The sequence below is a fragment of the Arvicanthis niloticus genome, chromosome 1, assembly GCF_011762505.2.
Source record: "Arvicanthis niloticus isolate mArvNil1 chromosome 1, mArvNil1.pat.X, whole genome shotgun sequence".
In the NCBI taxonomy this organism is placed as follows: Eukaryota; Metazoa; Chordata; class Mammalia; order Rodentia; family Muridae; genus Arvicanthis; species Arvicanthis niloticus.
This window is the reverse complement of record NC_047658.1, coordinates 2,672,222-2,687,596: the sequence shown is the minus strand read 5'-3', so window position 1 is coordinate 2,687,596 and position 15,375 is coordinate 2,672,222. Positions and strand designations below refer to the sequence as shown.

At 51.6% G+C, this 15,375-nt stretch overlaps 1 protein-coding gene across 3 annotated transcripts; it reads right to left on the bottom strand.

The window, feature by feature from the left end:
* Positions 1–4,295: 4,295 nt before the first annotated feature.
* Gpr4 (G protein-coupled receptor 4) lies at positions 4,296–15,164 on the bottom strand. Of its 3 annotated transcripts, none has more exons than XM_034505297.2 (2): positions 15,029–15,164; positions 4,296–6,262 (listed from the first exon to the last, which is right to left on the bottom strand). In XM_034505297.2, exon 2 carries the CDS (start codon positions 5,482–5,484, stop codon positions 4,387–4,389), a length of 1,098 nt encoding a protein of 365 aa, XP_034361188.1. In that variant the 5' UTR covers positions 5,485–6,262; positions 15,029–15,164; the 3' UTR covers positions 4,296–4,386. The 3 variants fall into 3 exon arrangements, with proteins under 3 accessions (XP_034361188.1, XP_076784857.1, XP_076784863.1); XM_076928742.1 differs by lacking the exon at positions 15,029–15,164 and adding an exon at positions 13,921–14,965; XM_076928748.1 differs by lacking the exon at positions 15,029–15,164 and adding an exon at positions 13,522–13,873.
* Positions 15,165–15,375: the final 211 nt, after the last annotated feature.

Below are 15,375 nucleotides of genomic sequence, written 5' to 3'. Positions count from 1 at the left end.
GTTAAACGGCCGCTCGTGGGAGCGTGGCCGGTTTCCTATTCCCGACGTACTGACGTCACCGCGTCTTGCGTGATATCACGTACTGAGTCGGCTTCCCTGCCCATAGGAGGCGCCTGTTTAGTCCCAATTAAGTCTAATAAGTCCCGAGGACGCCTTCGCCCGCGGTTAGCGCGCTCACCCGGGAGTGAGGCGAGTCAGCGCGTAGTCATACAGCTCTGCCGCTGCTTTACTCACTCTCTCAAGTCGGAGGAGTGACTCAACCCTTCAGGAAATCGGTTCTTTTTTTCTAATTGTCATGTAACCCAGCCTGGCTCCGAGCTCCCCGTGTAGCTTAGGCCGTCCTTCGAACTCCTGACCCTCCTGTGTCTCTGCCGCAGTGCTGGGATCACAGCCTGCATTACACGGCCCAGCATTGATATCAGTATCCCTGTGAGCAAAATGTCCGCACAACAGCACCTGTCTTGTGTTTCCCGTGTTGTGAGCCTTGTCTCTGGACCCCGTGCTCGGACAGGGGCTCCACCACTGAGCAGGACCCCGGCGCCTCACGGGGGATTTTAGGCAGTGACTCTACCTCTGAGCCACCACCGCTCCAAACCCCTCACTGAGTGGCTCCACTGCTCAGCTTTGTGTGTGAATCCCGAATGTAAAACACAGGAAGTGACCACAGAAACCCAAATGTTCACTACAGCTAATCCATCCGTTTCCCGAGTAACTGATGGAAAGACTGAGGCCCAGAAGACGGGGTGACACGGGGCTTCTCAGCCTTCACATTGGCTAATACCAATGGCTCTCAAGCAGCCTCGCTCCCTCCTTTGGAGGGTAAGGGTCCCTAGGGAGCTGGCTCAGGAAGGAACTTTAGGGACATGTCCCAGACTGTCCTCCCTTACCCAGCAGGGAGCAAAATCATATAAACAAAGTCAGGACTTAGTTGAGAGAAATTCTTGGATGGTGGCGTGAGGATGGGTAGTTGGGGACAAGAAGGGACAGGAAGGCAAAGGAGCAGAGGGGTGGTGGCTAGCAAGAGGAAACACTGGTGACACATAGGTCCCCTGGCCATGTCAGTGCCTTTGGTCAACTCCTCACACCAGGGGACCTGTGCTTCATTATTTATTGGTGGCAGCTGGGCCTGGTGTCACACGGCTGTCATCGCAGCACTCAGGAAGCTGAAGCAGGAGGATGGAATGTTCTAGGTCAGCCTGAACTACATGACGAATTCAAGGTCAGGCTGGGCAACTTAGTGAGTCCTAACTCAAAATAAAATGACAAAAACAAAATAAGCTGTCCATCAGAGGGGCTGTGGAAGCCCATGCCTAGCTTTTGCAAGACCCTGGGTTCGATGTCCACTGCGGGGAAGAAAGCAGGGGAGAGCCTGTGTGACCCTGACATCTAAATTATGAAGAATGTCCAGAATCTTGAAAAAGACATCTCTTCCAAGGTCTGCTCCTGAAAACGTGTGTCTGGATGAGGTCCATCATCTCTTTGGACAGCGTCTTCCCCTTTACTTTGACTTTTAATTATGTGCATATGTGTGCACGTGTGTGTGTCACGTGTGTGGGGGGGTATGTGCACATGAGTAGTGCTCACAGGGGACAGAAGAGGACACTGGAGCTCCTGGAACTGGAATGAAGTATTGGTGAGCCACTGGACGAGGTGCTGGGAAGAACTCAGCCCTCTGTGCATGCTCTTAACCACCAAGCCATGTCTTCAGAACTGCCACTTTTCATTCTATAGACTTCCCAACTTAGGGTGGAGATGACACTTCTTGAGTCCCAGTCCAGGGTCATCTTCTAACCTTGGTGTCCAAAGACCCTACTAAGGAGCCTAGGATCCCTGGGAAGGCTTTAGGAAACTTCTAAAATTGAATGTAAATCTTCCTTTCTGGCTGTGTCCACAGTTCTCAGAACGGCTCCCAGCACACCGTAGGTGTTCAATTCGTTTTGTTTTGTCTTGCTTTGTCACAAAGACAGCGTCTATCTTTGCAACCCAGTCCAGCCTCAAACTTACAATCCTCTTGTACTGGCCTTGAGGGTCCTGGATACAGGCTTGTACCACCACACAGAGATACCTCTGTCTCCTTCCCATATCAGTGCTTTCTGAACCCCTCTGCTCCTCTCCCTTATCTACAAACCCCCTCCTTCACTAAGTGCTTTGTATCCCCCATTCCTCTCTGCAAGCCTCCTCTTCAGTTCTCTGAGAAGGGTTCCGTGGGACTTCTCAGGTGAGAGAGTCTCTGTGTGTGTGTGTGTGTGTGTGTGTGTGTGTGTGTGTGTGTGTGTGTGTGTCTGAGAGAGAAAGAGAGAGAGAGAGAGAGAGAGAGAGAGAGAGAGAGAGAGAGAGAGATCCCATCTCAGGGGCCCATCCGTTTCTACTAGAGGCATCTGCCATTTCTTGACTCCCAAGGGAGGAGCAGGCTCGTCAGAGTTTCCTCTCCTATTTGGTGAAGGAACCACCACAACATCTGGATGACCCATTAAGAAACAAAGAGGAAGGGATAGCATCAGCTAAGTCAGGCAGCCCTGGCCACTCTGGGCGTGGGAATAGACACAGATATGGGAGGAACAGGGAGCCCAGGGTGGTCCCAGCACTGACTGACTCATACTTTGCCCTGCAGCCTCTTCAGTGACCATCCTGGACCAGGGCCTGGGCTGGTTCCCAGAGGCTCTTTCCGCTCAGGCCCCTTGGGCACCCTTTTCCCAGAATGGGCCAGGGGTTCAAGTTACACCATCCCTCAGGCCCTGTGTTTCTTCCACTAAGTCTTCCTTTAAAATAAATCCCAAAATTAGCCCCACTGGCATGGCGGCATGCCTTTAATCCCAGTATTCAAAAGGCAGAGGAAAAGGGGGTCTCTGAGTTCTAGGCCAGCAGAGTCTACAGAGTAAGTTCTAGGCCAACCAGGGTTACTCAGTGAGACCTGTCTAAAACAAAAAAACAAAACAAAACAAACAAAAAAAAAAAAATCAACCTGATCCTGGTGGTAGAGGCCCATCATCCCAGCTATTCAAGAAACTGAGACAGGATGATCACAAGTTAAAGACCTGTATGAACTACAAAGAGGTCCAAACCAGCCTCAGTAACTAACCAAGGCTAAGAGGGAATGAAAGGATGGGTGTGTAGACAGGCCCCAGAATTAGCTTCTAGTACAAAAACAAATGAGGGGCAGGGGATGGGCCAGCAAGATGGCTGAGCAGGTCAAGGTCCCCAAGCCTGGGGACCTGAGTGACTCCCTGAGTCTGTCTTGGTGGATGGAGAGAACTGATTCCATAAGCTGTCCACTGACCACCACAGCACTGATTTGGCAGAGCCCCCATCCCACAATAAGCAAACAAATATAATTTTAAAAAAAGTTGTCCGAGGCCAGCCTGATCTACAGAGTGAGTTCCAGGACAGCCAGGGCTACACAGAGAAACCCTGTCTCGAAACAACAAAAAAACAAAACAACAACAACAAAAAAGAAATGCAAAAGAGAGTTGTCCCTGGTCAGTGGTGATGTCGTTAATCGCAGCACTAAGGAGAGAGGCAGAGGCTGATGGATCTCTGCATTCAAAGCCAGCCTGGTCTATACAGAGAAACCCTGCCTCAGAAAAACAAACCAAAAACACTAAATTAAAAGGGGTGGGAGAATTGTCTTGCTATGTTTATTTTTTATTGTTACTTTTTATCATACGTCCCTGACAGCTGGATCTGGTCTCCACAGGCCAGCATGATCTCTGAATCAACATGTCCACATGGATGGATGCTCTTGTCCTGGGCCTCCTTTCTAATCCAGCCCTGCTCACAACTTCTCCAGGCAGTTTGCCCAGATTGACTTTTTTTTTTTTTTTTTTTTTTTTTTTTTTTGGTTTTTCGAGACAGGGCTTCTCTGTGTAGCCCTGGCTGTCCTGGAACTCACTCTGTAGACCAGGCTGGCCTCGAACTCAGGAATCCGCCTGCCTCTGCCTCCCAAGTGCTGGGATTAAAGGCGTGTGCCATCACTGCCCGGCATGTTTAATATTTTGAGACAGGGTTTTACTTTGTGGCCCAAATGGGTCTTGAACTTCCAAATCCTTCCTCAACCTCCCAAGTAGCTGGAGTCACATCTACTGGAGTAGCATCTGATTAGGCTCCTCTGTCTTCACCTATTAGAAGCCAGTTGACTTAATTATCCCCTCATCCAAACTCTTCAAGGCTGAATCCCCATTCGGGAGCCCATGATGACAAACTCCCGGCTATGTCATTTCCCCTTCAGGCCCTGGTGGGATAAAGTGGATCACTGGGGATCATAGTGGAAGAAGATGGCTGAGAGAGACACAAAAACCTCATTTTCTTCCTTGTATTCTTATGAATATTCACATAGACATATTTACATACATTTGCATACAATGGGAAGGGTGCAGGATGACTTGGGGCTCACTGTGCTGGGGGCAGCAGCACCTTCAGTGGCACCTGGTCCCCCTGGGCAGTCGGAGGCACTGCCCAGACAGCCCCGGACGACTTGCCGGTGGTGCTCCTCTTGGAGGTCAAGGGTGTCTCCAGGGTGAGGGAAGCATTGGCCATCTCCTGGGGCTTGTTGCTGGCCAGGAAGCGGAGGAGGTTGTGCAGGGCCTTGGCCACGTCACTGCGAGCACCCTCATTGACCAGGCAGTAGAGGATGGGGTCAGCCACGCAGTTGAGGCTGGTGAAGGCCAGGGAGCTGTGGTAGGCGGAGAAGACTCGCTCCTCGAAGCCACAGTCCCAGGGCCGGCCCAGATAGACGGCGCTGCGGGACAACAGGAGAGCGTGGTAGGGTGCAAAGCACACCAGCACGATGGCGATGAGGCTCAGGGCCAAACGCTTGATCTTGACTTTCTCCTGGCGCTCGGTGGACACACTGCTCTGCACGGCCCGCAGGATGCCGCGGTAGCACAGCAACATGAGTGCCCAGGGGAAGAGGAAGCCCACAAAGACGCGGTACAGATTCATCCAGGCCACCCAGCGCTCCATGGGGAATTTCTCGAAGCAGAAGGTGTGGTTGTAGCGATCACGAAAGAGCTCGTCGTGGAAGAGTGGTGCGGAGTTGGCGCCCAGCTCGGTGGCCCAGACCACGGAACTCACAGCCACCGCTGTCTTGACCCGTCGCAAGCGCGCAAAGCGCAGCGGATGGGCCACAGCCAGGTAGCGGTCCACGGAGATGCAGCACAGGAAGGCGATGCTGATGTAGATGTTGCTGTAGAAGATGAAGCCAAAGAGCTTGCAGGAGCCAGGGCCATGGATCCAGTTGTCGTGGTGGAGGAAGTAGTCGACCCACAGAGGCAGCGTGCAGATGTACAGCAGGTCCGCGATGCTCAAGTTCATCAGGTAGACGCCCAGCTCATTGCGCTGGCGCACCTGGCGGTAGGCTGCCCACAGGGCCAGGCAGTTGGTGGGCAGCCCCACCCCGATGACGAAGATGTAGAGGGATGGTGGGAAGAGGTGGTCCACTCGAGAGTCCACATGGCAGCCCTCCCACGTGCCCGTGCCGTTGTCCATCCTGGGCGATGGGGTTTCCCAGGCGCTTCCCCTGGCCCGCTGGGGCTACAGGGCCACGGGGGGCGGGAGGCCATCAGGCTCCCCGAGCCCCCTCTTTGGAGGCTCAGGGGAACATCACAGGAGCCAGTTCACGAGGACTGAGGTCTGGGTTTGCTTTGTGGCAGGGTAAGCAAAAGGAGAACTTGAGAGGAAGACTGTCAAGGAAGGATGAAGGTAGGATAAGAGGTGGCACTAATGTCAGTGGGGGTGTCTGTACACGCAACCAGAGCACAAAGATGGGGGCCACCGGGAAAAAAATAGGTGACTGCAGTGTTTACGGAGGAAACGAAGACACCAGAGGTGTCATGCTTATCGAAGTCTTAGGAAGTCAATGTGGACATGATGAAGTACCAATGGGATGGAATGTTCTAGAAGACTAAGAAAAGACGCAGCAGAGCATTGAGAGAAGTCACGGAGTTGGCAAGATGCAACTTAGAGTGCTGGCATCTGCTAGGACCCCAGCGGGAAGCAGAGAACTATGTACAGTCACCAAAGGGGGAAGAAAAATGAGGTCTCCTCTGGGGATGGGCAAAGAGGAAGGGCTTGTAAGGGCTGCTGACTGTGGGAAGGGATGCAAGGAAACAGGAAGGTGAGTAAGTGGCGGAGCACAGGAGGATTGTGGGTAGGAGGGGGACTCCGAGGGGGTTCCAGGAGACACAGAGTGGATCCTGGTGGAGACGGAGGAGTACAGATGAAGTTGTCCCACTCACGACTCTATTGAGAGCTGCAATCGCTAGGCCTGAGGGGAGAGAAAACATTAGAGAAACTGGCATGGATGTCCTACTGGCCTCCCCAGTATCTTCCCATTATTCCTGTGGTGGACAGAAGGAACACCCCAACAAAGCCTGCTTGAGTATCGCCCCAAGGGAGAGATGTCTAAGAGCATGGAACTGAGGGTGCCAGGCAATAGAGGGGCTTTCCAAATACAAATTAAAGACCCAACACGTTGGCACATGTCTTTGAACCCAGAAGGTGGAGGCTGGAGAATTAGGAGTTCAAAGCCATCCTCCAGCACACATTGTTGGGTTGAGGCTGTGAAAACCTGTTTCTAAGTAAGCAGTGCATGGGGAGGGGTGTGGAGATGGCTCAGTGGGGAAAGGAGCTTGCAGCCAAGCTGCACAAGCTGAGTTTGATTCCAGGAACTCACACTGTGGAAGAAATGATGCCTCCTGAGTGCTTGGGTTAAATGGTTTGTCCTATTACACTCTTCTAGAGATGTAATAAAATGATATAAAATAAAAATGATGCCTCCTGAGTGCTTGGGTTAAATGGTTTGTCCTATTACACTCTCCTAGGCTTTTAAAGGCCTGTTTTCTGACATTCTTTTTTTTTTCTTTCTTTTTTTTCGAGACAGGGTTTCTCTGTGTAGACCTGGCTGTCCTGGAACTCACTCTGTAGGCCAGGCTAGCCTCGAACTCAGAAATCCGCCTGCCTCTGCCTCCCAAGTGCTGGGATTAAAGGCGTGTGCCACCACTGCCCGGCCTGAACCAATTCCTTCTTATAGGTTGTCCTCTGACTCCTGCATGTATAGCATAGCAAGTGGAAGCACACACACACACACACACACACACACACACACACACACACACACACGAATATGTTCATATACAGAAAGACAGACAGAAACAGCAGATACAGAGATTTGACAAACTGAAGCAAAGTGCCCCAGTCAGATCTGTCCAAGGTCCTGATGCCCAAGGTGGGAAATCTCTGCCCTCAGCCCCCTTTCCCAGCCAGCCCTTCCCAGAGCCCCAGGGACATAAAAGGCTCTTGGGGTTGACAGTGGGACAGAGCAGGAGCTGTTGACTCTGAAAAGGTCATGGTCAGGGAGCCTGGGGTTGGCACCAGCAGGGGGCGCAGCCTTCACAGGCTTCCCTCTCCTTTCCTTCCCACTGTTCAGTGAAGACCCAGAACCTTTATTCTGGGAAGATCTACAAGTTCAAAGTAGAGAACAAGCATGCACCAAACCGCTCACCTGATGATTGCAGGGTCTGTACATATTTAGTTTACTCAGATGTAAACCAATCTCTCTCCCTCTCCCTCTTCCTCTCTGTCTCATGTAGTCCAGGCTGGCCTTGAACCTGGCTTGTAGTTGATGACCTTGATAATGCTCCAGCCTTCTCCTAAGTGTTGGAGTCACAGGAATGCTTCACCATGCCCAGTTTACACAGAGCTTGGATTGTTACCCTGGGCCTCATGCATTCAAGGAAGGTGCTGTACCAACTGAGCCACATCCCTTTGTGGCTGAGTCTTACTGTGTAGCCCAGGCCAGTCTGAAACTCCTGAGCATCCTTGTTTCCCAAGTGGTGAGACTATAGGCAGGTAGCACCAGGCCCAGCTTCAAAGCATTTTAAACTCAGGAGGCAGAGGCATGCTGATATCTGAGGTTGAGGCTAGCCTGGTCAATGGAGTGAGTTCCAGGACAGCCAGGACTACAAAGAGGCTTATTTTGAAGAAAACATAAGAGAGAGAGAGAGAGAGAGAACACAAGATCATACTTGGAAATCCAGTCTAAGACACTGAACAGAGAAAGTATCATGCTGTCTGGAGGAAAGACACAGAGGCTGGGAAGCCACCTCTGAAAAATCCCCAAAACACACTTAAAAGCCACTGTTTGAGGGCCAGTGAGATGGCTTCTTTGAAAAATTGCTTGCTGCCAAGCATCATACCCTGATTTTATTCCAATACCCACATGGCAAAAGGAGACAACCAGAAGCTGTTCTCCACACACATACCAGGGCAATAAATAAATGAATAAACAATACATGTAATTTAAGAGAGAGAAAAGAGAGAGAGAGGGAGACAGACTCGTTAAAGTCTACTAGACAAATGAGAAAATTATAGTCCAGAGAGGGGAAGGGATGAGCCTGGGGTCACACAGTAAGACTCAGAAACTCAAGTCTTTCTTCCTCCCAAGGAAAGTCCTCTGGCTTTAACTTCAGATGGAGCCTGTGTCTCTAACCCCTCACTTGCTCTATGCTGCTATCACTGCTCAGGAGTTGTGACAGCATCTGTCCTGTCACTCTGCCTCCCTCAATTAGCTACACCCAGAGCAATCAGGACGACCTTCTAAGGGAGTCTGCTCTTGTTCTTTACTTCATGAGCTTCCAAAGGCTTCCCAGAGTCTGGGGGTGTAGCTCAGTGGTAGAGCCCCTGCCTAGAATCCCCCAGTGAGGGGCTGGGGGCGTGGCTCAGTGGTAGAGCCCCTGCCTAGAATCCCCCAGTGAGGGGCTGGGGGCGTGACTCAGTGGTAGAGCTCTTGGTTAGTATGTGCAAGGCCCTAGGTTCTCTGCATTATTGCAAAAAAAAAAAAAAAAAAAAAAAAAAAAAAAGAATAGACTTGCCAGAAAATAGAAGTCCTTGGTGACAGGTACCAAGGCTCTTCCCAGCTAGCCTGTGCTGCCTTGCCCACTCCTCCCTCAGTCATCTCCAATTCAGTGAGCTCCTCTGGTACTAATACCTCCCCACTCTCTCCCTGCCTGGCCTATGGCATCTTCAGCTCCTTTTCCATGTCCTTCTTCCTTCCTCCCCAAGTCTTTGCAACCGAGTCCTCTCCACTCCTACAACCATCTCCTCACAGCACTTGTATCCTGTTGGTTTCCGTCTATCTGGAACTTCTTCAGGGACAGGGACCTTGAGTGTCAGGTGGACTGTTCTATCACCTGTGTAAAGGACAGTCCTTGCATACAGTAGGTGCTCAACAAGTGCCCGGGTATAGAAGTTATTCCAGAAGCCTAGAGGGTGGGAGAGGGCAGAACACTCTGGCCAGTGCTTCTCCCACCATGGCTCTCCCTCTCCTCCTCCTAGACTCTACCCAGGCATCAACAAGCCCTGGGGAGCCTGGAGGAAGAGGCTGCAAGCTGGGAAGAGATTAAAGGGCAGGACCCATCTGCTTCCTGATTGACTTTGAAAGGTCAGGCCTTGTCCTGATCCCTAAGGCCAGCACCCTGTGGGGAGTCTTTAGACACCTACCAACCCACCCCAGAGCTGGAAACTTCTAGATCCCTTGGCCCGATGGAGTAGGAGGGATTTGTTTCTGGGTAGACCAAAGGGATCAACTCAAACTACCATCAATCAAAACCTCCCACCCAGACCTAGTCTTCCCCCTGGTGTCTGTCTCCTCTTTGCCGGCCTCCTCTCGCTCCCTCTCCCATTCTCCCTCCCCCTCTCCCCTGCAAGGGAAATGTCTTCCTCCAGAAGCCTTAACTTCTACAGAGGAGGAGTATGGCCTCTATTCTAATCACATCACACATGGAAATCTTTGGCAAAATGAAGCCTCTTCAGTAAAATATTCAGTATTTGGGCTTGGGGATGCGGCTGACTGATGATAGACCGCTTACCTGGAGTCTGACAGTGGGTGCCGGGTGTGGGTGTGGCTCAGCAGAAGAGCGCTTCTCTAGCAGACCTGGGGGCCTGAGCTCAATCCCCATAACCACAAAAAGGAAACAGAAGCTAGAAAGAGGTCTAGGGATGTAGCCCAGTTCATGAAGTATTTGACCAACAAGAACAGAGCCCTGGGTTGTATCCCCAGCACTTCATAAATCGGCCACATTGGCCAAGTCTATAATCCCAACAGGTCAGCCAGGGATAAATGAGACCCTGTCTCAAGATTTAAAGAGAAAGAAAGTAAGGATGCAATGGACTGAGGATATGACTCAGCTGTAAAGGGACGGCCGCGCAAGGCGAGCACCTGCCTTCGGATCCTCAGCACCCACATAAAAGCCCTTGAGGGGGAGCTGGATGTCCCCTGAAACCCCGTTCCATGGCCCAGGTCCCTGCTGAGACTGGAACTGGTACACAGGCAGCGAAGACATTCCTGACAGCCAACGGAAATGAACTTCCCATTGCCAATTTCCTCCCAGGGAACAGAGCCTGGCATCCACCCTGTCCTCAGCCTACCTGAGTCATGGGGATGCTAGGCATGGGGCAGAGAGTCACAGACAGACGGACAGACAGACAGACAGACAGACCGACAGACAGAATGTCAGACTGACCTTTCTTCTTCCCTACCTCACATTTGGCCACCCCCCACAACAGCCCCACCCCATTCCCAGCCATTATAGAGCTCCTAATTCTTAGAATTCCATGATACAGGTTTATATAGTATGTGGGGACACGGAACTATTTCTTCTCAGTTCATATGGGGAAGTTGAGGTCCAGAGAAGAAAGGCTATTCTCTATCCGAGCTGAACAGTATTTCCTTCTGTTTCTTTCCTCTCATTCCTGTCCTAATGTCTTTCTAGGGGCTTCAGACCCCTTTGAGAGTCTGTTAAAAGTCAGGAAACTTTATTTATTTATTTATTTATTTATTTATTTATTTATTTATTTATTTTCAAGACAGAGATTTTCTGTGTAGCCCTGGCTGACCTGGAACTTACTTTGTAGATCAGGCTGGCCCCAAACTGAGAGATCTACCTGCTTCTGTCTCCTGAGTAGTGCTGGGATTAAAGACGTGTGTTACCATACCTGGTTAATAGGGGCTTTTTAAGAACGTACACACAGGGCTGGAGAGATGGCTCAGTGGTTAAGAGCACTGACTGCTCTTCCAGAGGTCCTGAGTTCAATTCCCAGCAACCACATGGTGGTTCACAACCACAGCTACCAGTGTATTCATATAAAAAAAAAATCTTAAAAAAAAAAAGAACACAAAGATGTTAGTGGGTATGACTGTCCTTTATGAAAGCAAGGCAGCCTAAGCAGCCGCAGAATTGCAGAATTTCTGTGTGCCACTGACCCATCACTCAGTAGTATCGGTTGGGGTTCCAGGCAGGTTGCAGGTTCAAGTCTCACAGAGAAGGGAGAGGGGTCTTAGAGAAGACATCAATGTTCTCCTTTGGTTAGCATGCACATGGCATATGCATTACACACACACACACACACACACACACACACACACACACACACTCCATCATGGCTGGAGTGTCCCTCTAGCCCTTGCCCAGCCCCAGGTGGAGTCAATGTTATCTTAACCCTTAGTGAGTCTTTGGGAAGGTGCATGCAAATTTTACGCCCCATTCCCAACTCAGTTTCCTGCAGGAAAAGATAAGTTCAAGTGTGGCACAGCTTTTGGGGGGAATAGGAAAGAATAGCCTGTACCCCATGGGGGATAGGAAAGGATAGCCTGAACCTCAAGCCCCGGCCTGCCTCAGCTACTAAAGCCAGAAAAAAATACCTAGTCCCAGACGACCCCCCCCATCCCCCAATACAGCAAAATCAAAGACATGGAGGTTGAAAAGCCAAGAGAAAGCAGTGATGGGACTCACACCCCGTCCTCATCAACCCTTAGCCCACTCACCACCCTCATTTCCGAAGCCACCAGGCGAGCTTCCCCTGTTTTGCTTCACCATGGGCTCCTAGTCTCCCCCATTCTGGAGGCTCCAGGGAACGGGCCAGCTCCGGTCTGCTCATTAGGGCTGAAATGTGATCAGTGTTGCTCGCTGCCCACCTGGTGCCTTGGCAGCAAGCGGAAATGGAGGGGGGTGCAGTCAGGCCACCTGGCTGGGCCTCAGTTTCCCCATTTCCATTAAGGAACATCTCTGTGCCCCACTCCCCCCCCCAACCCTGGCCTCTACACCCACACCACCCAGCAGGACTGTGGAATTCTTAGAGCTACCCTGCTGACAGTCCCGAGATTCTATGGGCAGCCCCGTTTGTGGCCGAATGTTCTGACACCCTGGAGCCTTGATTCTCTGCTTTCTGTTATTATTATCCTCGCCCTTGCCAGCACGCACACCCTTGTCAGTTTCCAATATTCCAGGCGTCTCCCGGCCCAAGATTCTGAAGTTCTATTGTTAGAACCCTCTATGATTTAAAAAAAAAAAAAAAAAGGAATAAAAAATAAAATAAAATAAAACACATGCTATGACTTTCACAATCTATTATTAAACCCTGGGTGATTTTTATCTTTTCCCAGCAAATGAATACACGTTTCCCTTTTCGCTCTTTGCAAAAATGAGAACGCTTTGTAAATAGGTGAACCCTACTTCCCCTTTCCCCCCCACATTCCTGCTCTGACTTAAAACATTCTACCATGCCAAAGGTTCACAGAGTTGGGGGGCCAGGATAGATGATCACCAGGGTCCCCCAAACTATATTCTCCCCACCTCAGGAAGGGATGGACCCAGGCTGCTTCTGACCCCTTGCTCAGCGGTCTGGCCTCGTCCCTCCCTGTTCACACCAGCTGAGTTATTATTTGTCTAGACACAAACCAAATTATAGGCCCTGTCCCGGGGGAACAGTGGGCTTTGAGGGGAGGGTCAGGAGACAGGGGTGGAGTTAATTCACTTGGCCTGTCTCTCTCTCTCTCTCTCTCTCTCTCTCTGTCTCTCTGTCTGAAACTCCTCCCCCTTAACCCCCCAGCCCAGGCCACCTCTGGTCTCTTTCCCTCTCCACCAGCAAGCCCTCAGAAATATCTTTTCTGCTCCACTCTGCAAACCCTCCCTTCTGGCCTCCAGCCATTCACACCCAAGTCTGGCATGGCTCCCTACTCACTTAGCGGACTTCGCTGCCCGAATTAATCCAACTTAGCAGTAGTGCAAGAATTCAGGTCTCCAGATATGGTCAAGGGAACCCAGGTCTCCGGATATGGGCTGCCACTGGACAACAGTCCTAAGCCCGAGGCTGGCAATAACTTACCTCTGCTCTAAGGCCTCAGTTTCCCTGCTTGTAAAATGGAAGGGGCATAGCCTATGTGGTTTTCACAGGTGCTTTGGAGCACGCAGCAGTGAGTACCATAAACCACACATATGCATGGATTGAAGGGTCAGAACATCAAAAGGACCTTCGGCTCCCTGTGCTTGTCTCAAAGGGTCTCACCATCCCAGGTCCTGTCATCCAAAGACAGGCAGGCAGGGTCTCATTGTTTGGCCCAGGCTGGCCTTAGACTAAGATTCTCCTACCTCAGCCTTGGTTACAGACGTGTGCCACTACAAAAGTCTTTTGAGACAGGGTGTCGTGTAGCCTAGGTTGGCCTGCAACTTTAATTCCCCTGTCTCTTACCTTCCTAGTGCTAGGATAAGAGTCAGGTGCCAGTGTGCCAAGCTCCGGGGCTCCTGGGTGGTCTGAATTTGGGGACCTTTTGCCCATCCATCTCAGCAGCCATTCCTAGGGAGGATCCCAACCCGGGGTTGAATCAGGTTCAGCCTCAGAGACAGAGATGCTGGGAAGCCCTTTTGGTAGATTTCAGGGGGTACAACTGGTTGGAGGGTCTTAGAAGGAGTACTGAGATGTTCCCTGTCTTTTACACTAGTATCCCAGTGCACATTCAGCTTGACACACACACACACACACACACACACACAGATACACACACACACAGATACACACACACACAGATACACACACACACACACACACACGCACGCACACACCAAAGTTTTGGGAAATCTGGAGCCTCACCTTAGCCTAGTTGAAATGCAGTCTGGGAGTTCAGTTCCAGGGGAGGGGAGTAAGACAAAGGAGGAAGGAGTTAACAGAGACCCAGCCAAAATCCTGGAAGGGAGGAAGTGCGGGAGGAAGTCCACCCCCTCCCCTAGCCAGGAATTCCTGAGACAGGAGGGTGGGGTAGGTGTGACCTCAGAAGCCATGGGGTAACTACAAAGTGGGCACTGGGGTCATGGTGTCACTCAGAGTCCAATCCCACTGTCCCCTACCCCAATCCTAAGAAGCCCCACAACTTGGAGGAAAAGGTTCCAGGATGTCTCAGGACTTAGGGAGAGTGATGGGGGCCTGGCGCTAAGGTGGCAGCAATGTGGAAGTGGGCAAGGAAAGACATGAGAACCAGAGAAGGGCTGGGGGTGGGGGAGACGCGCTGAGATGAATACATATAAAGAGTTGGGGACATATAAAGAGAAGGGGGGGGATCTCGCATAAACAGCGGAATGGAGGCCAGGGATGAGATAGAAGGGATCCAGAGGCAGATAGGGAGAGCAGGTGGGGACCCCAAGAGATAAAGAAATAGAGCCACTGGGTTTGTTGCTGAGGAACACCTACAGCATTTAGGGAGTTGAGGCCCGGAGGATGACCACTTTAAGGAAAACCTGAGTTGTACAGCCAGGGGCTGGCTGTCTATAAAACGCCATAAGGGTGGAAAGTCCGGTGTGGTGACACATACTTGTAATCCCAGTAGATTCTAGGAAACTGAGGCAGGAGCATTGCAGTGAAACTGAGGCAACGTAGGCAGGAGAGTGTGTTCAAAGATAGTTTATGGTATGCGGTGAGATCTTGTGGTGTGTGTGTGTGTGTGTGTGTGTGTGTGTGTGTGTGTGTGTAAGAGAGAGAGAGAGAGAGAGAGACAGAGACAGAGAGGGGGAGGGAAAGGGAGGGAGAGACCCAGAGGCAGGGGATCTTAGGGACCCCAGAGACAGGAGGGAGAAGCAGAAGAGATGGGCTCTCTGGAGCCTAGTGACGGAGAGGGAACACTGCGGGGAGACTGAGGCAGCCGAGCGGCCACCCAGAGTCTTGGACCTGAGTAGGGGAAGGATGGGAACGGAAGGACAGCACCCACCTGCTCCGCGGCTGGGCTGGGCGACCGGCGTCTGTGACTTGGTCCCGACTCTGCGCAGCGCGGGGACCCGGCGGGCGCCCCCGCGGGGCAGGAGAGCAGCGACAACCCCTGGCCCAGGGCTGGAGTCGGAACCCAGGCCCCGCCCCAGCCAGGCCCGCCCCCATTAACCCCTCCTCTGCCGCTCCCCTGCACCCCACCCTGTCTTCCTCCACCTCCCCACCCCCGGGAACTCAAGCTTGGAAATCTCACCTGCTGCTTCAGGGACACAACCCATTAACTCCTTCCTTACCCTCTTTCCAATCCCACACTTGGAATTTAAGCCTTTGTCTGGGAAGGGAAGCTTGGTT

What these genes read in the sequence shown, in the direction of transcription:
- Gpr4 (XM_034505297.2), bottom strand. Translation starts at nt 5,484, where the DNA reads ATGGACAACGGCACGGGCACGTGGGAGGGCTGCCATGTGGACTCTCGA.